General features: G+C 42.3%; 1 protein-coding gene across 1 annotated transcript; it reads left to right on the top strand.

The window, feature by feature from the left end:
- Window positions 1-549: 549 nt before the first annotated feature.
- On the top strand, window positions 550-25667 carry LOC133997169 (tyrosine-protein phosphatase non-receptor type 14-like; the record flags this gene model as incomplete). The annotated part of the gene is given in 19 exon segments (XM_062436709.1): window positions 550-803; window positions 2820-2995; window positions 11380-11477; window positions 12809-12876; window positions 13306-13376; window positions 13584-13671; window positions 13759-13847; window positions 14012-14099; window positions 14373-14455; window positions 15046-15106; window positions 15662-15740; window positions 16809-17278; window positions 17375-18691; window positions 20415-20555; window positions 21777-21995; window positions 23322-23450; window positions 23709-23943; window positions 24112-24275; window positions 25022-25667. Coding segments are annotated over 19 exon segments (3879 nt in total). The 3' UTR covers window positions 25151-25667.
- Between the last annotated feature and the right edge of the window lie 63 nt (window positions 25668-25730).

Genomic DNA, 25730 nt, shown 5'->3' with positions numbered 1-25730 from the left:
GCTTTTTGTTTCTGCGTGTTTATGGGAGGTAGGCAAAATGATAATATGGGGCAATATGGTGTACGAGGGTTTGATAGGAGGGATGCACTGATTAGAGCACCATGTAGCTTCTGCATTCCTGTGGGCTCAAATGTGAAAGGAAAGTTTGAAAGGAGGCAAAAAGGCAGTAAATTAAGAGTTTGGTGTAATTGAGTAATCTTCCTCTTTTTTTTAATCTCTCCCTACAGCACCCCATTCATCCTCCTCCTCCTCATCGTCCCTCCTCCTTCTCTCCGGACATCTTTGGGAATGGGCCAGCGCCTTGCCAGGGTGCATCTCTCCACCCGGTGGTGTGGCTGGCGTCGTGCGAGAGTGAGGAGGGCAGCGGTCAGGTCATAGAGCCTGCCCACCCTCTCTCTCTCTCTCTCTCTCTCTCTCTCTCTCTCTCTCTCTCTCTCTCTCTCTCTCTCTCTCTCTCTCTCTCTCTCTCTCTCTCTCTCTCTCTCTCTCTCTCTCTCTCTCTCTCTCTCTTTCTCTCTCTCTCTCCCTCCCTCTCTCTCTACTGTGTCTCTCTCTCTCTTATTGCTTGCTCCCAAAGTGACTTCTGACCTTTGACTCAGCCGTGACCCCGCCCTGACCTCCTTCCAGCCATGCCCTTCCGACTGAAACTGCGGCGCACAAGGCGCTACAATGTCCTGAGCAAGAACTACTTTGTGACACGGATTCGTCTGCTGGACAGCAATGTGATTGAATGCACTCTGTCAGTGGAGAGTACGGGACAGGAGTGTCTGGAGGCGGTGGCCCAAAGGCTGGAGCTGCGGGAGGTGAGGAAAAGTCATTCATCATATGACACCACTACATTGCAGTGAAAAATCTGTTAATATTCAGCTTTTAGGAAAGGAGACTACTTCTTCATAAAAGTGAAAAATAATCTTCAATTCTTCAGATTTTTTATAGGCCTGGATATGAAGAGCTACTTATTATGGGCCTTTGAAAAAAAATCTTAAACCACTAGTCTAACATGACACCCCAGTCCCTCAATGCCCAAAGTTATGCTCTTTCACAGGTTTTTTATCAAATTCTGGAGAAAACAATGATTTCTTACTATTTTGCGGGCAAGCTATTGAAAAGATAAAGTATGCTGATACAAAATATTAACTGATGTCAGCGTCTTTAAATAAATATTGATATCATCTCTAAAAAACCCTATCAGCCACAGAGAAAAACAGACAAGAACATGCTGTCGCACGTTCATCGATGCAATGTCAGATTGTGATTGTGTCTGAGGTTGTGCGTGCCACGTGTCTCTCTCCGCACCCTGTGTGTGTGCGCGTGTCCCTGCCCTCCTGTTTCTCTCCTGCAGGGTCCTTGTCTGTCTCTAACTAAGCCCGGCTACCTCTATATACGTACACATATACGTGTGTTCAAGGCTGCTAACAAAGTGAGAGAGATGGGCGGTGTAGTCGTGCGTACTCACATAGTGTTGTGGTATTTGCCAGGTGTCAGCGATGTTATAAATAAGGTGATGTGACGCCTCGGCTTCAGTGGCTGTCTACCCGTGCATGCACGCTATCTCAGGACAGTGTGTGTGTGTGTGTGTGTGTGTCTATCTGAATGTGCTGTTTTCAGCTTTACGCCTATTTACCTGAGGCTCCTTAGTGTGTGTGTGTGTGTGTGTGTGTGTGCTTGCTGTTGCCCTTTCAGCTGCAGTTTGAAGCTTTACGACTTTCATTACAGTAGGAGAAACTGCACGGACAAAACAGGAGTGCTCACCACTTTATAATGCTGGTGACGTGCGCAAATTACAAATAAATTTGCGGGTCCTAGGGGGCTCTTGCGTGTTCATTCAGTGATTTGTTTTGATGAGTGAAATGTGTCTAAATCAACATGACAGGAAATTATATCATGTTGCAAATCTCAGCTTGCGTGTTGCTTGTTTAGGGAAATCTGCCCCAGATCCATATGAACAGGCCTGTGTGGGATTTATTGCTTGCATCTAGATTATCAGCAACATCAAATTTCAAGAATCCATCTGAAACAAAATGTTTAGTCAGAGTAGGAGTAATGGCTAATTCTTCCAGGCTTAACTGGTTACAGCACTTCCAAGCTCATTTGATGAAGCCCTCACTGAACCAGTGCTGTAATCAATACCCGTTTTAGATGAGCTGTTTTCTGAGAAGCTATCAAATTCAATTTAGTTGATCACATCGCTGGAAATGAGCCATATCCTTCTTTTTGAGTGTTGTTTTTGCTGTTTATTCAGCTGAATTGTGTTTCTTTTTCAGTTAGCGTATCAATCTCCGGATAAAATAATAGTCCAGAGACTTGGTTTTCATTTTGATTTAGTGAGATAGGATCGTAGCCTGTTTCTGTTCTCCCAGGGTTATCTTACTGGTAATGGGTCTGTTCTAATATTTATGTTTAACAGAGTTACACTGCTGACGTCAAAGATTTGATCAGATTTGAAGCAGAAATATGTGCCTGTTGTATTTCAGCTGCTTATTAATCTCCTCTCTGTTCTCCTTGCTTGTCCCAAATGTACTTCTCAACTCATTTCCTATTTCCCTCCTCGATCCATTTCTCTCCATCCGTCCAAACCCCGAATTCCCATCCCAACACCTCGTGCATCTACCCACCATGTCCTCTATACCTCTCAGTCATTTCATCTGCCTCTTCATCTCCCACTCCATCCTGCTTACACAACTCATCTTTTTATTTGCTTCCTCTTTGTATCACATTCACTTCCACTCTCTTCTCCTACCTCTCCTGCCTCCTTCTCCTTCAATTAAATTACTTTGTGCGCCACACTGACCCTCCCTCTATCTGTCCCCTTGCTTTAGACACATTACTTTGGTCTGTGGTTCCAAGGAAAGACCCAGGCCCCGGCACAGCGATGGGTGGAGCTGGAGAAACCCCTCAAGAAGCAGTTGGACAAGTTTGGAAATGAGCCTCTGCTCTTCTTTGGAGTTATGTTCTACGTACCCAGTGTCTCCCGGCTGGAGCAAGAAGCCACCAGGTAAAAAAATGTCCAAACACCACCTATAAACCAAAAACACGGGTTTAGAGCGTTCACTTTATACACAGAACTGTGACCGCTTTTACCACCACTGCCACCACTTTGTCAGTTTAGTTGTATTCTGTCAACTGGCTTCATATGACAAAACTCTGCTTCTTCTTTCATGTGAGTCACATCCAAAATAGTCCATGTCATGTGTGCTCCTCTGTGAAGTTGAACTTTTAGTTGTCACCATTAGAAAAGGATTTTGCCCATAAATACACCAGACAGTGAGTCTACATAAGTAGCAGCTTTATGCCTTGCACATGCTTACCTTTACTTCAATATATATGAAGAATCTGCCGGTTTAAAAATGTGAAATTGTATAAATGCACCCTTACATGTAGCCTTTAGGCAAAATGTCCTGTTCCTTATATCCAGTGTTATTAAGAACATCTTAAAAGAATAGAAAAGGCCTTTAACATCCACAGATATTAGTTTACATTTTATCATGTGCAGTTTAGCATGAGGTACATAATGGGGTTAGGACTAAAGTAGAAACTAAGGTATCTGTGATGAGTTGTGTAAATTAAACAAAAAGTTACTTCATTTTATGTCAGCAGCAGCAGACTGGTTGCCATGCTAACAGTGTTACATTGACACTGATTGATGCCATTATGTGGGAGGAAAATGCTTGTGAACAGGTTAAGGTCTGCATTTTTAGGCATTGCAAAGTTGAATCCTACTCACTGTCTATTGCACAGCTTCCGATGGCATTATGGGATTCCACGTATCACATCGTGTCTAACCAGAGATGTGAAGAAAGAGATTTTTTTTAAACTTAAAGCAACCTTGCAGTGCTTTGCTGAGAAAATTACATGTGAAATGAAATGTGAAAAATTGATGCAGTGGTAGAAGTTTACTCTGTGGATCAATGTGGAGATGATCTCAGATCTCTCTTTCGTATGTGTTTGGTCTCAAAGATGTTAGACCAAAACAAACAAATGTTAACGAGTAGGTTGCTTATTTATGATGTTTGCTAATGAGGAAGCTGCTTGTTAGCTTGCAAGTGATGACAGAGAAGAGGCCACTGCAATGTGATTTGTTTATTTCCAGCGGGTCTTCACTTTTAGGCTGAATGTTTGATTTATCTTTTGTTGTCTCAAATCTTCTCAAACTTGTGATACCCTAGGTCAAAGACAGTCACATTTACATCATCAACAGCCATTTTCTTCCTACACTGCAGTGTGTGTTGTGTGTGTGTGTGTACATATTTGTGTGTGAGTGAGTACGTACTCTAAAAGGGCATCCAGGGGTCAGCGTGTAGTGGACAGTCATCTCAGATTGCTTCTCATACTCGCACACATACTGACACACAGAGACATGCAGGTCGGCCTTACACTGAGCTGCTGAATTTGCGGCTTCGCTGGATGTGGGAAAGGTCGATTGCAGGTCACAGCTTGACGTTCTGACACTAGAGTTGACTTAAAGGTGTGTGTGTGTGTGTGTGTGTGTGTGTGTGTGTTTGTGAGAGTGTGTTAACCATTTACGCAGTTGAATTTCCTCTGTATTTTGAGCAGCAGGACTAGGCATGCTGTTTGTGTATGTAGGTCGAAATAAAGGAAATCAGTGACTGCCATTATACATTCACTCTGTGTGTGTGTGTGTGTGTGTGATAGAGAGAGTGTGTGTCTGCTGGTTTGTTATACAGAAGCCAGGGTCTGCTCTGGTAAGGGGATGGTATTCCAGGAATCCCCTGCGGGCTTTTATGGTGTGTGTGTGTGTGTGTGTGTGTATGGGGGTGAAGGGGTTATGATGGGGCCTTAGGGGCAATTTAGTGAACAATGGTCCCCTCTTTTTCTCAAGACCCCTTTTTTTCTCTTACAATTCCTGTACATGGTATCACCCCTACTCTTTTTTTATTTTTTTTATCAGAGGCAGATCTTCACATCCTTCCAGCCCCAAGTTTTAAGTCTCTTTCTCGACGTCCCTTCCTCCTTCTTTATTTCTTTCAGTCTCCCTCTTTCTCTTTTTCTGTTAGTCAGGAATGTTGGCACAATCGTCCAGCGTAGGAGGCGGACCACACATTCCTCCCAGCAGAAGTGCTGGGGGTAAAGGGGGGGTGGGGGAATGTCTGGTTTACAAAACACACACACAGACACACACACTCGCTCGCTCACCTCACACACCTCACACACTCTCCCAAGAATCCTCTCAGAAGCCAGCTGCAGCCCTGTCAGAAGACTTAGTCACAATACACCACATTGTAAGAACGTACACGCTCCCCGAGGCAAACTTCTCTAAAAGCCCTGTCTCTGTTTTCTTCACATAAGGTTCAAAACAATCCTCACAACTTATTTTAATAGCTCTAAACACTTTTTTTAACCTACCACATCTAATCAAGAGCCTTTCTTTGCTCTTATACTGTCAATAACGTCCTCTAAGAACTCCCATCAATCAGTGTGAACACGGTTTTCGACTGACAACCATTTTTTGAAAGAGGAAGACAAGTGGCAACAGAGAAAGTTAAAGTTTGGCAGTGAGACTCAACTTTGGGTTTATACCTTGTTATTTATGTGGTTTTAGCTCACTGCCCCCATGTTTTTGCTGGAACATATATATATGTATGTGTCCGCATAGAAAAGTATGTTTAGACGTGTGTAAAAAAGTACAAAAGAGGGCAGATTTTTTTTTTTTGGGACATTGTTTCCTTAATATACTGTTTCACAAAGTGGAAATGCATGCACAAGAGCTATACTGTTTTCAATTTCTTCAGTTTAACAGCAATTAAATAATGAGAAAAAAGAACAAGGTGACATGTTCTATTAAATAATAACAGATAAGGTTTTAGAGACAAATACATCCTAACTTATTGCCAGACACCAGAAAGACTGAGCGTTGCCTGTCTCCCCTGAGTAAAGGAGACTGGCTGAGAACGTAATGTGGGTTTTATAATGTGGTCAGGTCTTTGAAGTTTAGTGTTTGACTGATGCGTAACCTGATACTAGATCTCCTTCTCTTCCCGTCCATCCATTCATCTGTTTCTCCTTCCCTCTCTTCCTCCCTCCATGCAGCTGTGAAAATTACCCAGAGCAGGGGGTTAAAGTCTGTGTATGTGTGTGTGTACTGTCTACATATTCACACCAATAATCCAATTATCATGCAATGAAGGCAGTAATGCAAGAAGGTTGGTGCCCATGTAAACACTGAACTCTAACATATTTTAATGCGATTAGGCTCAGGTCAGTAATCATATTTGTAGTATGACACTGCATGTAGAGTTAATTAGAGTTTTTACTGTTATGTCAAATATATCTTTGCGTCATGAAGTTTCACTTCGTTTGTCTTTCCGTCACATTCCCAAGGATACAAACAAACTTGTGCTTGAAGTGGCACCATTGCTAAATGTTTTTATCTGCTGGAACATCTTATAAAGGCTCTACAGTGTTGAAAGTACCAAAAAACAAGGCCTCAAAGCACTTTTTTGATGGCCTAGAAGGATGAACCAATGGTAACATAAGATAAGGTTTGAGACTGGGGGTAAAGGGAAACTCCTGGTGTTGTAACATTAGGTGGAATGTCTTTATGTTATTGATCACACTGTGATTTGTGGTGTAGAAACAGGTACATTGATAAGATCAGGATAAACCCTTTCCCACATTATCCAACTATTTCATAGATTTAAATATAAATACTTGTGTTTTTGCAGTGCTTTTTTAGACTGTGAATTTCTCTTTTTATTTGTGTGTGTGTAATGTGGGAGGAGATCCGAATTTCTTTTCTGTATGTGCCATTCAGTTGCCCAGTGCTTGACCCATAAACTTATACTACCATTCCTATATAACAATTGTAACCAGATATATGGTAGCACAGCTCTGTCTTTTTTGTTTCTTTCTTTCTGAAAATCGCCATATTTTATTTACCACAGAACACATACACATCTTGCAGAAGATGAGGTGTAGAGTGAGTGGATTAAGTCCACTGTTCCTTCACCCTCATTGATATGAAGGAGGGGCAAAGTGGTCCAGAGAGAGAAAGTGAGGAACCTAAACAGAGAGCTGTTGACAGGGAGAGAGGCCAGCTGGCCTCAGCAGCCCCCAAGGCTAACAGCACCAACAGCCTTGAAATCCTAGCTTTGTTCAGCTAGTTATCACTAACACACACACACACACACACACACACACACACACACACACACACACACACACACACACACACACACACACACACACACACACACACACACACACACACACACACACACACACACACACACACACACACACACATATATATGCACAAACACACAGCTGTACTCTGTTCTGCCCCTTGCTGATTCAACACATTTCAAAGTGAAATCCTCCTGCCTCCCACACAAGCTGTCTGGACTCATCCCGGGGCTGAGGGGGTGGTCAGGGTCATACCACTGCAGAGGTGGCGGGGGTGGAGGAAGGGGGTTGAGACATATGTACACACACACACACACACACACACACACACACACACACACACACACACACACACACACACACACACACACACACATTCATGCATGCATGCACATATGCTCGCAGGCTTGTTGTTCGGGCCACTTGGACATCTGGCAGCATGTCTTGAGCGGGGCTTGAACATGAGTGGGCATATAAAGGGCTCTTTGTGCCTGTGTGGCTGCCTGCAGTGCCAGCAGAGCGCTCTGCCATGGTGGAAGTCACAAGTAACTCCTAGCAAGGAAAGCTTTACCTCATGTCTATCCATGTATATTAACCTGCTATTACAACACTGTGATGTCATTCTGACATACATACATGCCAGGTGTGTGCTGCTATAAGGACGTTTTTGTTGACATGTATGTGCAGGCTTACAAGTAGTATTTTATGCTGTAGGTGCATGATACTCTTCAGAAACAAATCTTAGAAATGCTTACCTGTGATTTTAGTTTATATACAGGCTCACAAACATAGATTCACACAAATTACATCATAGCCATGCAGATGGAAATGGTTTAATTTGTCCAGATTGACATAACTGTTTCTGAGATCTCTGACAAAACCCAAATACAGTGGAGTTAAATTTCGTTTGTGGTGCTCACAGCAATGAAACAGCAACATATCTTTCCAAAAACAGTGTTCCTGTTATTCTGGATAACCCACGTAGATTTCATTGGAACAACTTTCTACCAAAGAAATAGTCCCTAGGAATACTGTTTACACTGAGGTCTGTAGATTATCCACAGTAACAATGGGGTATTTTTAAAGGTAATTTTTAAATGTTATGAGCATAACTCACACAGGCTCATTAGATAAATATTTTTGACTGTGTAAACCCTGTTCAGGAATAGTAGCTTTACCTTTAGAGACTATGAATCTAACATTTTTCAGATCATTATCTGCAAAACATATATGAGGACAGAGTTGCCTTTGTGTTTTTAAATATTCAGACATGAGAGGGGCCTCTTAAAATGGATGCATATCTTTCTGTAATGAAATCCTTCAATATGCAGCATGTGGATTTCATATGTTGGATAATTTCATACACAAACATTTTCCAGACGCCTGTTAATGTTTTTCAATCCTCATACACTATTCAAGCTTTGTATGACTTTACATTATAGTTTAGTGAACATAAATATGTGCTTGTTTGGGTTTTATGTTAGTGTTGGGCAATAGACCAGATGTATCAAATTGCACACATTATTAATCTTTTACATGCCAAAATAAATCAGCTACTCAGATTTGCTATTTTCAGTAAATGTCTTCGAACTAATAACAGCCACAACAACCATTGACATCTTAACAGAAGAACCATCCAATCTGCCAACAGTTCAACATGTTAAACTTGCCATATTGTAATTAAACAACACAAACATTTAATATTCTGTATGTTTGCAGTAAAAAATGTTGTAATGTTTGTTGTGATCTTGATGAATGTTGATATCATCCAGTCCTAGTTGTGCTACCATACAGAGAACAGTCTTCATTGGTTCATCTTGAATTATTTTGAATTTGTGGCTCTAAAAATAGTCAAACAATATAAACTGAGAGAATAAGCTTTGCTGTAACTGGTCACAACCTGTAGATATATGCAACTTGTGTAGAGTTGTCAGAAGTAAACAAAAGTTTGTTAAAAGGGCCAAAAGTCAAAGAGGTTGGGAACCTCTGTTCTATAAGATGTTTCATGGGTGTTTTGTGTAGTTTTGGCTCTCCCATGAGCACACCCTGAGACCTCTCTTTATTGCCTTTCACTGTCACGCTTTCACTTCATAGTTCATAGTTATTTCAACAGTTTACTGTCCGCCTCTTCACCGCTGGCCTCATGCTGTTACCATCGAACCTCAGAATGAGAACCAACCACTGTCAACCTCAACATTTCCCTAGACCCCATACAGAGAAACGCTGGGAAAACATGGAGCGTTTGTAAAAACAAAGTCCACAATCATTTGAAGGGCTTGTGTCCCGCGAGGCTCCTCCCCTCCCAACCGCATCAAGCCCCGCCCCCCCTCGCTTCAGCCGTGGTGGTTGGGGTTGGCTAATTAGAGGGTTGCCACAGGAACGGAATGGCAGCTTAGCCAACGGGTGTAATGACAGGGTGAGGGAGGAGGGCGGGGTCAGATTATAGGCCCGGGAGTACGCCGAGAGGAGCTCAAAAAAGAAAAGAGCAAGAACAAGTGGGGGAGAGGGGGAGAGAATGTGAAAAAGAATATGAAAATGAAAAATGTGAGGAGGTAAAGGAGGGCAACAAAACTCTTGAAGGTGAAGTAAAAGTACATATGGAGCTGAACAGTAGAGTACATGTCAGAAAAGGTGTCTCACAGCCCACATAGGAAAGACTCAGCCCACGGTCACCGTGGCAACAAACAGGAAACTGTGTGCAAGTTTCATGCAGCTGAGCCCGGTCACCCTGACAGTTCTCTCTCTTTCCTCCTGTGTGGCCACTCCATTCTTCAAAAGACAAACATCTAGTTGGACCCGGGCTAAAACTGGACAAAAGGAGCTCAGAAACTTCAGGAGCACTGTGTGTTTCAGCCTCTTGGCTTTGGAACTTTGACCACTTTCGCCTCTTGGCTTTGGGAGTTGTGTGAAGGCTGCAGTGGCCTCAACAATCTGAACAGTGTCATCATATCAGCTTACACTCAGCAAAACCACTGTTGGCCAAAACCACAGTTCGCTGAGTCCTGGTTTGTCTCACAATTATAATGCTCTTCTTTTGTCCAGCTTGTCTTGGTCCTACCTAAGGTTAAACCTCATCCTTTTTAGCATCAGCTCAACATTTGGCTTCAATGTGACATATTTGCTGTTAACTGAAAATGTACTCAGCTATAAAATCCTGTTGTTAAGCCCCTACTGGTATACATTTGGCATTCCTTTCAAGTCACAAATGAGTCACTGGTATTTCAAATAGAGGTGATTCACTCATTCCTCACTTGGATTCTGCATCAGGCTTCTCTGGCATTGTCTTAACTGGGTAATGCTCTTGCCAATACTGTCTTGACGCATACTTTCTGTTGCACAAACCAGAAGCAGAAGAATATGTCTCTCTGTGGTGTCTCAGTGGATGTTTGCAAGCCTTCAGTTGCTAGACTGAGCACAGCTCCTCTTACTTTCTTTGGATAAAAGTGTTGAACTAAAACCCATCATGTTTTCCAACTCAATTTTATATAACTGGTGTTCAGAGACTTTGTGGCTATTTGGAAAAATAACATTTAGCACCAACTGAATTCTGGTGTGTTTCTGGAAGCTAATAAGAGTGCTATGCTACCACCCACTTAGTCAGATTTTTTGTACAGTTAAGCTAATAGAAGGGTTGTGGTATGCAGTCTGTTATGTAAAAACATGACTAAGAGTCAAAAGAACACTTTAGCTCTGAGCTAACAACTTAGAGCTAACAAAGACATTTCCCCCCAGGGATTAATAAAGCCATACCCACTCATCCCACCCCTTACACTACCATACTCACACCCCTACCTACCTATCCCACCCACCTACCTACCAAACCCATCACCCACCTACCCACTCAAATATCCTAACAAACCCAACTAACTAGCTTGACTAATCCCAACTAACTAACTGCTAATATGCTCATATTTAGCTGGTATGTTTTTTGAATCATTTTGACCATCTTTATTTAGCATTTAAGCGTGCTAATTAACACAAAATACAGTACTAACAGACTAATGGGAATATCATTAGTTTTTTGCGAGGAATTGATCATAAAACAAAATTTCCATTACAATGTTTCATAACAATACATTCAATAGTTGTTGAGGCCATCCCTCCTTCTGCTAAAAAGATACATTTCTTGTCACAGTAAAAATCTTTCCAGTGCTGGTGTCATACATATATGGCTGACTACAGCATCACATCTGACTAACTATTTCTTTCCTCCTTTTCATCTGTGCTTCTTTCCAGGTATCAGTATTACCTGCAGGTGAAGAAGGAGTTGCTGGATGGACGTCTCCCCTGCACAGTTGAGCAGGGGATCAGACTAGCTGGCCTAGCAGTACAAGGTAAGACACACAAACACACACATACACACACATGCATGAACAAACGGCTCATGCGAATAATCTACCAGAGGGAGACAGACAGCACAAGAGAGAAAGAGAGAGCACAAACTCACACTTTCTCAGGTCATCTTGACTTCACTACCTAATATGGCTGCATACCACGGGGAGAGCCCAGTCCACTTGAGTTCCTATGGTATCAGTCTTTACACACACACACACACACACACACACACACACACACACACACACACACACACACACACACACACACACACACACACGCACACACACACACACACACACACACACACACATACACACAACCTTGCTCCATCTCTTCGATCGCGCTCCTGGGTGCTGTCTATGTCTCAGGGGGAATGTAAACAGACAGTTAGCTTATCGCTAGCTCCAAGGTTAGCCTCAGCAGCTTCAGGAAGACCCTTATCTGTAGGGAAGTGAGGATCCCCGGTTACACCTCTTGTTGTCCAACAGGCAGTAGAACCGTACTTATGATGCACTTACAGGTCCTATCTGGATGCCTGAGCACATTGAGGAGGATGAGACATTTAATTCTGGTACTTCTTAACAGTGAAGTAACCAAACTCCTGATCAGCTATGAGGAGCAAGTATGGACAAATAAATCAATAACCAACTACTAAATAGCCTAACAAGTAACCTCTGATTAATTTTGAATTAAAGGTTATAGTATATAATCGAAATATAGTTTGGACAAAGTAAATTACTTTGTATCTCTAATGTGTAACTGCGCACATATCTTCCCTAGAAATGTTATATAACTCTCCAAAAAACACATATTTCTTATATAATATATAATGTAGCAAGCCTTACAGTTACTTTTTCATCAACAGTCATGTTATTAAAATATATAACAAAGGACAAGACACATATATTGTTTTTATAATTTATTGTTGAAATACATTGGAATATTATAACTGAAGAAAAGGAAAATATGAATCAGCTATGAGGAGCAAGTATGGACAAATAAATCAAGAACCAACTACTAAATAGCCTAACAAGTAACCTCTGATTAATTTTGAATTAAAGGTTATAGTATATAATCGAAATATAAACCAAGCTAATTCACTATGAATTAGCTTGGTTTAATTGGAAAGACTCTAATAATTGACAGGTTAAACAGATGTTAATAACCAATGCATTGTCATTTCTTTATTGTGTAAATGAAGTTCATTACCTTAAAATGCTGAGTTTCCAGTGTCTTACAATAACAACATGATGTGCAAACCTTCAACATTACAACATGCAAAAATCACTTCTTTATCTGATAAATTATAAATGTGTGTGTCTTCTAGCTGACTTTGGCAACTTCACCCAGTTCAGGTCTCAGGACTTCCTCAGGGAGTACGTGCTCTTTCCAGTGGTGAGTCCTCAAACTTTCACTGCTCGGATATGTACAGTATGTGTGTGAATGTGTGTTTTGCCGGAGGGCACACATTCCTGTTACCTGTGTACCACTTCCCTCTGCATACCTGATTGGCAGGCAAAAGAGACAAATACTGGATCAGAGTGATATGTGCAGCAGACATAGAGATCTGGTGAAAGAATATTACAGTTATATGATAATGTAATAATATGTAACATGATTATGCTCTGTTACAATATGTCCTTGTTCCTGTTGTCATTGAAATTCATCATTTCACTTTTTCTTCACCACCATCACCTTTCTCTTATACTTCCTTTATTTTCCCCAATCCTACTCCTACTACCTCTTCTCATCCATCCATGCCCTCTCTATTATCTTCTGCGTAATGTTTTGTTTTCTTCTTCCTTTTTGTTTTTTATCACTCAGAACTGGCCAAATGGAGAGGAGGTGCAAGAGGAGTGGACTCAGAAAGTTGCTGAGGAGCACAAGAGTCACTGGTACTGCCAGCTTCAGCTTTACATATATATATATATATATATATAAATAAATATATATTTTGTGTGTGTGTGTGTGTGTGTGTGTGTGTGTGTGTGTGTGTGTGTGTGTGTGTGTGTGTGTGTGTGTGTGTGTGCGCACATGATAAAAAAGATCTAGAAACAACATGATTCTTACTGTCTGGTTCTGTTTCTGTCTCTACTTTCCAGTCGTATGCTGACAGCTGAAGCGGAGCTGCTGTACATCAAGGAGGTAGAGAAACTGGATGTCTTTGGCCATGAGAGCTTTCCTGCTAAGGTAGATAAATTACTTCTACCCTCCTACACAGAGTATGCAGTGTCTTTGATAAGAAGTGTCCATGCAATATTTGCCCTTCCTCTACAGGACAACTACACCAACGATATTTTCATCGGTGTGTCCTTCATTGGAGTGTTTGTCAAACACCGAAATGGCAGATCCATCATGCTCCACAAGTAAGTCTACTCCCATTTTTCTTTGCATGAATGACATTTGACATTATCAGTGATTAAGTATTTTTGACATGAGCAGATAAAAAGATCAAATTAGTTAGAATTTAGTTGCTGTGGGAAAACTCAATGTTTGTATTTTTGTGTGTGTGTGTGTTTCCGTGTGACAGGTGGAAAGACATTGGCACCATAGCACACAACAAATCAGCCATCACAGTGGAGATAACAAGCAGAGACGACACCATCATTTTTCACATGGTGAGTGTTGTGTCTGCAGGTGGTCTCAGCACACGCACGTACGCACACACACACACACACACACACACACACACACACACACACACACACACACACACACACACACACACACACACACACACTTTGTACAAGGTTTCTAGTGGGAAGTAACAAAACAAACACATTCCCGGACATTCCTGCAAACAGTAAAATTCAGTCTTAAATTTTCTATAAATACAACTACTGTTTTAATTTGACATATCAATGTTTTTCTTTCTGTGTTTGTATGTGCAGGAGGATATGGAAATGGCCAAGTACATCGCTCGTCTTTTCACGGCCAGACACAAGTTCTACAAACAGAACAAGATCTGTGCAGAGTGAGTCTCGAGGCCACCCAGAGAGGACAACTGAAGGCCATTATAACATTTCTAATCTGTATTATCTTTGCATAAGCAACATTTAATTAGTAAGTGTTTAGCAACCATTAGAAGGCTATAAAATGAGTGTAATACCAAAAAATAGTATATTTGCTAAATGTAATATTCCTTTCTTGAGTTCATCATACTATTTCTACTAGTATTATTATTCTGAATTAATGTTTGTATATTCAGATTCTAGCTAATTTATTGTCCATTAAATTTACATAAAATGGTAATTTTCTTTGTCACTGGTATATAAAATAACACACATCATACAAAACAATGCACAATAAATATTCATTAAAGGTAGGATAAAACCTTAAATGACTAAGTGGCAAGTGGCAGTAATAAAAAGTGATGAGTAGATTGTTCTGAATTCTGTCATAACCATCACAAGAATAAATAGATAAATGTACATTAGAAGAAGTGGTGTGGTTGGTTGCAGAATGAAAGAACAGCTTTCTTCTAATAGTAAAATAGGGGAGTGTGTGGTTGGTGTGCAGGTGGGATGGGGGCACTCATCTGCTAATGCATCTGTTTCTCTATAGACCGACTCATTCACCTGCACCAATCAGAAGGCGACCCACCTGGACCCACCGCCTCTCTCTGGTACTGTCAGTCTCTCACAAGTCTTTAATCTCTTATGATAATTGATTTAACATCACTGTTTGTCATTACCTCTGCTCTGTGTAAATGAAACCAGAAGCTCCAAGACAGAGGGAGAATTTAGGAGGGAAGCCAGAAAAGGCCGTGGTATGAGATCTGGCTCCGTTCTTCCGCTTGGGGCAGCTCTTAATTGTGCCATGGAGCCTTGGTTTTAACATGCATTGCTGATGTGGTGGGTGTTGTTGGAAAGTTTGCAAGGGTGTTGCTTGGATTGATTTCCGGTGCGACAATGAAGGCAGTGATTTGTGTGTCTCCCTCCCTGCTGCCCAGACAATGGCTAGGCTAAATATGGCACAATAGCTGTTCAGTCATTCCACTGGAGTGCTCAGATGTCTGTCTGGAGAACCACAGGCCCTGGCGGTTGACAACTGCACGGCCTGAGAATAGGTCGGAGTCGGCCAAAATCACCTGTTGTATAGATGTGATCAAACAGAATAAAGAAAGCAATTAATTCTCTGTATAACAATGTCTTGCATCCTTATGTGTGTCTTCATTTAGCCACGGCCCCAGTCCTGTAACTTCCAGACAATGCATTCCCAGTATGGAGAGCATTATCAGGACACACAGAGCTCTCAAGGTGCGTGCAACACACACACACACTCGCATCATACACACACACACACACACACACACACACACACACACACACACACACACACACACACACACACACACATACACACACACACACACACACACACACACACACACACACACACACACACACACACACACACACACAGACAAACCCAAACGCATTCAGACTAAGCTTCAACCCCTCCAACGCACTGCTTTAACCTCTGTGATTTAAGATGTCAGCCTCACTGATAATAAGTGAAGCTTTTGAATGGAGATAATTGTGTCTTTCCCATCAGGAGTGTGACTAAGAGAGCTCATTTGTATTTTAACACTCTCCCAGCCAATTAGAGCCCAACGTTTGGGGTGCTGAGCAGTGACCTCATCTGTGCTTCGCTCTTTCATTGACTTGTTCACACACTCACTCCGCCTTATAATCCAAAGGACTTCACTCATTTCTGCTCAACAGTAAAACAGCGAGTGGAAAAAACATTCTGGGTGTGCTACTATGCGTGGGTGTGAGATCATTCTGGAGTGAGACCTCAGGCATCACACTCTGTTTGTGTGGACTGAGATTATGCATGTCTGCTTGCTTGTGGGCTTGAGATAGTTTCACACAAGAGAGAATGCTCTATTTGTTGAACAAACATGCACACCACTTTGTTATAGTGGGAAGAAAATATTTCAAATCAAAAACAAAAAAACTACATTTTGTTTAATTCAAAAGTGCAACTCAACTCAAAAAATTAGCTTTTGTAGTTTGACACAAGACTCTTTCCACATTCATCTGCTGAAGGGGAAATCAGAGTTGATGAATTAACAAGTGTCATGTGAATGAGAATGAACTGAGGTAGGGGACATTTTGTATCCAGCAGTTAAGATTTTGAAACAAAATAAAACAAGAAAAAACATGTCAAATTAAATTAAATTAAAATGTTATATGTCCTAAATCATGGCCGGAGGGGATCTTTAAAAGGATTTAACACATAAATAAAAGCTCTTTGCAATTTAGGGTTTTCTTTACAGTGCTTCTCTTTGATTCTGTCTTCCTCCCTTTTATTCTCTTCAGACAGCATCTTCCATGATGACACCTACTACAAGTCAGAGAGCAGTCTGGACCGCTGCCCAGTGGACTTTCCTTTTCGTAACGGCACCGTGCCCAATGGCAGCATGTACAGCAGCCCCAGCCTGGGCTCCCTCAACCACTCCCAGACTTTCGTCCCAGCCTCGCCCATGTCCTCCAACCTTAGCATCCCAGGCAGTGAGCTCATGCGCCCAGACTACATCCCTAGCCACCGCCACAGCGCCATCATTGCTCCGTCCTATCGACCCACACCCGAGTATGATGCTGTCATGCGGCAGAAGCGGCGTATGCTCCCAGCTCACCATGACCTCCACAGCCAATCGCTGCGTAGTCTAAACATCAGTAATGCCTGTGCTTACCGCCAGCCTGAGGCTCTGGTGTATAGCCAGCCAGAGATGAGGGAGAGGGCCCCTTATCATGGTCATGGCCCCAGTCCAGGACCTTATGCCCCACAGGTATAAGTAGATGCTCTGAATACATTTTACTACATCTGTTTGTTTCTTGCTCATTACTGCATTTCACACAGTTTTTTTGTGACGTCTGCCTTGCAGATCAGCTACAGTAAGCCAGTGTCCCATGGCCCCCATCAGGGAGGACCAGCCAGCAGCCAGGGGCCCTGTCATTCACCCTGTATTAATGGAGGTGGAGGCAGCAGTGGCAGTGGAGGTGTAGGAAGCTCAATCTCTCACACTGTCAGCACACCTGAGTTGGCAAATACAAAACAACAGGGGGCAAACGCAGGAAGCTATGCAGCTACAGCTAACATGCTGAGAAACCACATGTCACGCCCTCCTCCACCTTACCCTTCCAGCTCTTTCCGCCCGGCCACCAGCACACCAGACCTGGCCAGCCACCGTAACCGCTGCATCGGGGGCAGCAGTCCAGAGCTGGTAACGCGCATGGTGCAGCTGTCAGTCAAGACCTTCCAGCCGGACAGTTCGGCCGTGGTGCACCAGTCCTTGCAGGAGGTCAGTGAACCGTTAACTACTGCTGCTAAACACCGCTCCACCCTGGGTAAAAGACACAGCATGGAGGTGATCAGCAGCATGAGAGGAGGAGGAGGTGGGATGGAAGGCATGGTGATGAAGGGCATGAATTCGCAGCTTCATCGGAGGAATACTCTCAGAGAACATGTGATGCCCCCTCAGCCTCAGCCCATGCCTCAGCCTCAGCCCCAAACCCCTCAGCCACAACCCCAGCCTCCACCTCAGCAGCCAAAAGAGTTGCCTATGCAGATGCCTGCTCAGAAAGCGCAAGAAACATCTGTAACGCCACCAGGGCCCGTGGCCTACCAACATCAAAAGACTCTCTCCAACGCTACCATGTTGATCCACAGCAGTGAGAGTGAAGAGGAAGAGGAGGAGGAAGAGGAGGGGCCTGAGTTGGATGTTCAAATCCCAGGTCTCAATGAGGACATCAGCATCAGTGCTCAGCTCCAGGCTGCTCTGGCTAAGCTGCCCAACAAACCCCCTCCAGAGTACCCTGGTCCCCCCAGACCTAATAGCAATGTTCAGATTCGAACGCACACCCACAATCACAACCACACCCACCACCGCAACCACAATCAAGGACTACAGAGCAACCAGGGACCAATGGACCCAAGCCAAGCCCAGTGTCGTGCGCCCAAACCTGGGCACAGCCAGGGTGGTGGTGGGCCTGGAGGTGGTAGTGGTGGTACAAGTGCTGGTGGGACACTGACCAGAGGGGACCAGGGTGGGGTGAATGGAGCAGTTTTAGGTCCATCTATTTCAGAACCAGACCTGACCAGTGTGAAGGAGAGGGTGAGGAAGGAGCCACTCAAAGAGAGGCCAGTGTCGGAGATGTTCTCCTTGGAGGACAGTATAGTTGAGAGGGAAATCGCTCAGAGGGTAAGACCTCTATTCATTTATGGTTTAATTTTAGCCAATGTCAATAAATTGTATACTAATACATGTTATTTATCACATGCAGAAATTGTTTTTATCACACAAAATGGCAAATATTTGCTACTTCCAATTTCTCAAATGTGAATATTTGATGCTTTTTTAAAATTTTTATATCATTTAATAGGTAATATCCGTAAAATCCATGTTGATTATTTTAAAGTTTTTGACTGCTGTTCAGACAGAGTAAGCTATTTGCTCACTTGATAAATTTGTCACCATTTTTAATTTATAGATGTTTGAATTGTTTTTATTAATAAATGTTTCAACCTGCGAGGTAAGTTCATCAAGGTTGCAAATTTCAGTGTGGACAGGGTCTTTTTATCCTTTATAGCTAGCTTGTTGTCCTGCACCTGTACCCAACTAGAATTGGATATGCACACAATTGACACGCAAACTAACTTTGGTCGCAGCCCAAATATTACTGTACATAAGAATTCATTATATTTACTCATATCTCAAAAGAACACATTAACACAAACATATGTTGGTGTCTATAACAGGCTTGATCATGTCATGCTATATAACTGTAACTATGAACCTGAGCTCTAAACAATAAGTTAAATCACAATAGCAACGTGAGCTATAAACTAATCAAACAAGAATGCAAAGGAAGAACATCATTCCGTACTGGACAAAAAAACACCAGATTGGTCCAGGCAAAATTGCCCCCTGTTGTTTGCTAGCTAGTTTCATAGCTCCTGATTAGCAGTAATCCGGGGTTCAGCACTTGAAAGGGTAGCACTAGGCTCTGAGTCCCCCCAAGCAGCTAAAACCCCCAATAAATCCTACAGATTATGATTTGGGTTGGGTGTTCTTGTGTAGGTTGGCTCTCTGTTATGGTGTAAACATTTGAGACAGCGCCAGAGTCCAGGTATAAGTTAAATCATATAATTGCCTTACTTAGTAGTGATAAACTAAATTTAGTAGTGATTCAAGCCCACAAAATTCCCCTAAATGTATTTGTGTTACTTCCATCCAAAACTCCAAAGAATCTCTGATGCTATAATCCATCATCCTCAATCCTCATTCATACCAGCTGGTTTATTTCATACCTAGAGGCTACCCCTGGTGACCCCCAAGCTGTTGTTTTGACTGCCCCACTGAAGGAGTGGAAAGGGGAAGGGTGGAGTTGTCCTGGAGGTTTAATAGCATCAGAGATTAGAAGAGGTAATCCTTGGAGGAAGGAGGGTCCATGCAATGTGGGTCAGAGTTTGGCTAGCGTGGTAAAAAGAAAAAGACAGGGTGACAGCGGGAGTGTGTGTTCTATAAAGAAAAGAAGACTGAAGAGGTAGGTGAGGATAAACAAAGGGATGAAAGTTATGAAGAAGAACAAATCAAGGATGAAAGGATCAAAATCAAGTTGAGGGTTGAAGTGAGGTAGATAAGAAGCTTAATAGGCTTTGTTTACGGGTCTTGTTAGTTGACACCTTTGGACAGAATAAAGGGGACGACCAGGTTTGCCCTACAAACAGGACGCACACACACACAGACACAGACACACATTTATATATACACGTGCACATGCACGTCAAATTCTCTCCACCCACTTCTGCAAATGCACAATGCGCAAATGCACTTGCTGTATTCAGGCCACAGCAGGTCAGTTAGTCTTGCAATGCTGCCGGTACCTGTAACCGTGACACCGGGATTTTCCTCTCTCTTGAAGACGCTGGAAAGGCAAAAGATGTCTGTGGACTCCATGAAGAGACCGCTGATGATGGCTGCCCTCAACGGCCTCTACGTGGCCCGAATGCCTGTCCCAGAGTGTCCCGGGGAGGAAGGTGCCAAGGCTGCTACAGACGAACGGGTAATATGCTCAGTCTTGCTGTGAAATCTGTATGTCAGGTTGCTCGAGTCTTAAAGATTTTGTGTATATAACTGTGTATCATGAGGTATTTAGAAATAGGATTTAGTGAATGTCTTTTTTTGTTTGTATTTCAGTAAGACAGTATGTATGAATAATTCATAAATAGCTTTAAAAATAATGACATTATAATTAAAATAATTTACAGCCTCTGGTTATTAGTTATTTTACTATGTTCTGTCTTCTGTGATGCATTATGGTGCACAATTTAAGTCTATTCACATATTCTCATTTTATGATACAACAGATGAAAACAGTTCTATTTCACTCACAATTGTCCAAAAGTTATAAACAAATTCAGACTCCCAATGTAATCATTCTATGATTATTCAAATAAATAGAATAGCTGATGAAGAAGAAGAATTGAACTTTGATTCAATTAAAAACATTTAAAAATGTCTCAAAATCCATATTTGACTTTTTGATGATTGGAGCTTTACAGGTAGGATATTTTAACCAGCACCTGTTTGCACTGGCATAAACCTTGTATTATGGTTGCCATAAAACTCGAAAACAGTCTCACATGATCACATTAATTTAATACATTCCATTTCCCAAATACGGTCTGTTTGTTCGCTAATGAGTATGGAGGTGTGAAACCCAGCCTTTGTCCTGACTGTTGCTAAGCTAACGGGGGCAAGCCCTAAGTGGGCTGTGGAACGTGTGGCATGGTGGTGCTTATCGCCTCTGGGCCCGCGAGTATGTTAAGAATGTGACCCGAGAGAGAGAGAGAGAGAGAGAGTTTGTGAGCCACAGAGAAAGAGTGATAGAAAGAGAGGGAGAGAGACAGCGATGCTGCCCTCTCGAACATGACCAGCCTAATAAACACATACCCCCTCCAGGATGAATACCATAGAGAACCACCACTGCATATTATGCTCTTTTACAGCTGTGTTAATGCATTATACTACATGCTTTGAGTTCTTTGATATTAATGTCTGTATTCAGCTGTGAGTGATGACGAAAGTTTAGAAATGTGGACGTATATTATAATGAGATTTCTGGAATCTGCTGGTCTGAATAGTCTCTTGTATGGTAGAATGTAAACGAATAAAAGCCCCTTTGGGGGACTGAAAGAGAAACCTCTGAATGATGTGTTGCTTGGAATTCAATGACTAACGCCAACCCCCTCTCTCCCTCCCTTTCTCTTCCTTTCTGTCTCAGTGTAAGACCTTGGAATTGAAACTGGAAGAGGAGCGGGTCTTCACTGAGTATGAGCAGGTGCTCAAGAAGAGGGCAGACTGTGTTCTCACCACGGCAACCCTGCCCGAAAACACAGAGCGCAACCGTTTCCGTGACGTTGTTGCATACGAACAGAATCGGGTTGAACTTGTACCCAACAAGGAGAACAACACGGGCTACATCAATGCCTCGCATATCAAGGTGCGCTCATGGAGTCAAGTATAAAATGTCAAAAAGGGTATAAATGAATTATGGGGATGATTATTATTATGCACCTACATTTCTGTGATCCGGACTCTTATGTAACTGATTTGTCACTTTCTTTGTGTTTGCTCATGAAAGATGTGTTTTTTTAGGATTGATCCCCTATAAAATCTATATATCTCCAAAAGTTCTCATGAGCTAAGGAAAACAGTCCTTTTTTGGCTTTGTGACTACATTTTTCATAAAAATTATAATATAATTATAACTAATATAAAGAAAACCAGTAATTCTGACAGGCACCGCAGATTTATTTACTAATGTAATATTTCACAAAGCATTTAATAAGATTCAGGGTTATTTGTACACAGTCTACAGTCTCAAACTGTTCTGCAACACCCACATCATACCTCATATATTAAACTGGAGAGCAAAAAACATGATACATTCAGCTTTCCACTAGTCTTTGTTGTGGTCATTTCTAAGCAGGGAACGGCTCGGAGGAAAGGATGAAAGCAACTATTGAAGGCTTTTTGTGCCTTTAAGCTCACAGAGCTCGTGGAATTCCCAAGGAATGCGGTCCAAACTCCAAACCCTCTTAAGTCAACCTGAGCTGCTCTCACTAGCCCTCTATTCATTCCCAGTTGCAAGTAGTGTGTGTGTGTGTATGTGTTTACGCTCAGGCTTGTGTGTGTGTCCACGTGAGTATGCATTTTGTGTGTGTGCCTAATTGCAGTCCAGTGCACGAGTGTGATCACTGCTCAGAATCGCTGCCTATCACGGTGTAACCCTCTTACTTCCCCCCGTCATTTAAGGTAGCTGCCGCAGAACAAAAGGCCTTGTTTATTCCCCATCCATCTCTTAATACAGTGTTTACAGTCACGAGGTGGTCTGAGGAATCAGCTGGGACATGCTCCTTATGTAATGACACTCCAAAGTCTGTGTGGTTGGAGGTTGTTGAAAATGGGAAGTGTTTCAGGCCTGTGTGTGGCCTTATGATTGTTAATGAGGGAAAGCAAAAGAAAGCTAGAGAGGAGCTGTTCAGTTTTTAAATGAGAGGAAAGGGTCACAGCTTGGAAGAGGTGTTCATACTGCCCTCCAGTGGTGGATGTGATTACTGAGCTTCGGACACTAAATATATTTTAAATGACAAATGTGCACCTTTCTGGTTTACATATGAGTTTTCATTCATATTTGGTTTGGATTTAGCTTATTAGTGAGTGAATTTGTATGTTTACACATGTTTAGTCAGATTCTTGTTTCCACTGTAGCCACTATAATCTCCACTAATTGATTCTTTATGTGTGTGTATGTGTGTTTTCCCAGGTGATGATCAGAGGGGAGGAGTGGCACTACATTGCCACCCAGGGCCCGCTTGCCAGCACCTGTGCAGACTTCTGGCAGATGGTCTGGGAGCAGGGGGTCAACGTCATTGCCATGGTTACAGCCGAGGAGGTATACACACACACACACACACACACACACACACACACACACACACACACGGCACTCGCAGATGTGCATATTTTTCTGCAACCGACAGCTGGTGTCTGTCTGTGTGTGAGAAATAGGATGAGAGTGAGAGTGTGCATTTATCTGTCTTTGTGTTTATGTACAAGCTTATCTCGTCTATCTTTTTAACCTTATCCTTTCTCCGTTTTTTAAATTCTTCTACTAACTCACCAATCCATCCTCATCCTCTGTTCACTCCAGGAGGGTGGCAGGTCCAAGAGTCACCGCTACTGGCCCAAACTGGGCTCTAAACACAACTCGGCCACTCATGGCAAATTCAAGGTGACGACCAAATTTCGCACCGACTCAGGCTGCTACGCCACCACGGGGTTAAAGGTCAAACACCTGCTGTCTGGCCAGGAGAGAACAGTCTGGCACCTGCAGTATACAGACTGGCCTGAGCAGGGCTGTCCTGAATATGTCCAGGGATTCCTCTGTAAGTATTATTGCCTTAACCTTTAACCTTTTCTTTTTTTTTTGGATCTGTACATAAATAATAAAAAAGATACTGAACACCAAACGCAGAAAGACAGGTAGACACGATCCCTACATCTTAACTGCTTCTCTTCTCTTTCCCTCTTTGCCCACTTATTTTCTTCTGAAGCTTACCTTGAGGAGATCCAGTCTGTGAGGAGACACACCAACTCCATGCTGGACACATCAAAGAGCCTCAATCCTCCAGTGGTGGTGCACTGTAGTGCTGGGGTGGGTCGTACCGGAGTGGTCATCCTTACTGAGCTCATGATCAGCTGCCTGGAGCACAATGAGGTGGGTGGACTGTGGGCTTACAGAGCATTTAGACTGGAAACAGTACTGTTTAAAAAAAAGTGTTGGTGGGGCTGTGTTCAAGTTCAGGTACTTGTAGGATGATACAGTTTTACTGACATCATTAAAAGCAGCAGTTTATAGTTTATAATACTATGAGGGACAGGATTTTTTCTCAATGATTAACAGGGTTAACAGTGTAAATTCAATGTTTCTGTAACAATGTGTGCACTGACACGTATTTGATTGGCCAGGTTCAACCTTTTAGCTGGACAATCTGTTTTGTGTTTTGTGTTTGTTTTTTTTTGCTGGAGGCTTGCTAAAATTAGCAAGCACCTGATAAGTTGATGAAGAACTTGTGACTTTAGAAGAGACTGAATTGGGTAAATAAAGAAACATCATGAAATCATCATGAAAGCATGAACACATGTTCACCTTCGCAGACTGACTGTGTAAATCTGGATATGATCCAAAATATATTTCTCTGAAGTGAGAAAAAATGCTCATGTTTGAAAGTAGAGGAGACGAATTAATGAAGGACTTTCAGTTTGTGGTGTGTGTTGTCTTTTTATTAGCCAGCAGACAGGAATCTGTTGCTGCACAAAGTAAGGCAACTAAATGATAAAACACAATGTGAATGTGCCCAAAGTTTGGTGATGTTAATGGTAACAAGATGCAGTTTGTAAACTTTGAACTCCTGCTGGTCAATTATTTCTCAATTTGCTCCTTCTTCCACTTTTCTCCCTCAGCCAATGGAGGTTCCCGCCATGTTGTCAGAGCTGAGGCAGCAGAGGATGTTGATGGTACAGACAATCTTGCAGTATAAGTTTGTCTACCAGGTCCTCATCCAGTTCCTGAAAAACTCCCGTCTCATCTGAGCCCGGGCTCCTGCCCTTTGACCTTGCATGAAACAGTAGATGGTGACAATGGTACTTAAAATAAGGACTGTATGACAGATCCAGTATAACTATTAGCTGGCTGGAAGCAGATGCACAGTCAGAAACTCAGTGTTTATATTGAGTTTTCTATGTGGCAGTTTGTGGTTTTGGAAATTCTGGTTGATTTGTGTACAAACTCACCTCAAGGGAGGAAAGGATTTGTTTAGGCCTGTATAGAAACTTGCAACCATTTCTCCCAATCAAGTTAGTAATTCCCCCCCCCCCCCAGGGTTTTAATCTTGGATCTGGTCCTTCTATGTGGAGCATGCGCATTTGTGCATTTTCTCCATGCAGATCAGGTGAATAAGCAGCGTGTCTTTCCTGCAGGCATGAATGTGTTTGTCTGTCTGTGTGTTGAGAAATTAGAATCTCAGTCATAGTTTAGACAGTTTTCCTGCCTGCTACATTTCTCTCTCATTATTTAGCCATTATTAGAAATGGCACAATGCTGTATGAACAGTAGGTGGCAGCAGTATTATTACTATACTCAAAACTCTGAAAGAGTTTGCCAAACAAAAGT

This window comes from Scomber scombrus, chromosome 17 (genome assembly GCF_963691925.1).
Source record: "Scomber scombrus chromosome 17, fScoSco1.1, whole genome shotgun sequence".
Lineage (NCBI taxonomy): Eukaryota > Metazoa > Chordata > Actinopteri > Scombriformes > Scombridae > Scomber > Scomber scombrus.
The sequence above is the reverse complement of the archived record's forward strand: the minus strand, read 5'-3'. Positions and strand labels throughout refer to the sequence as shown.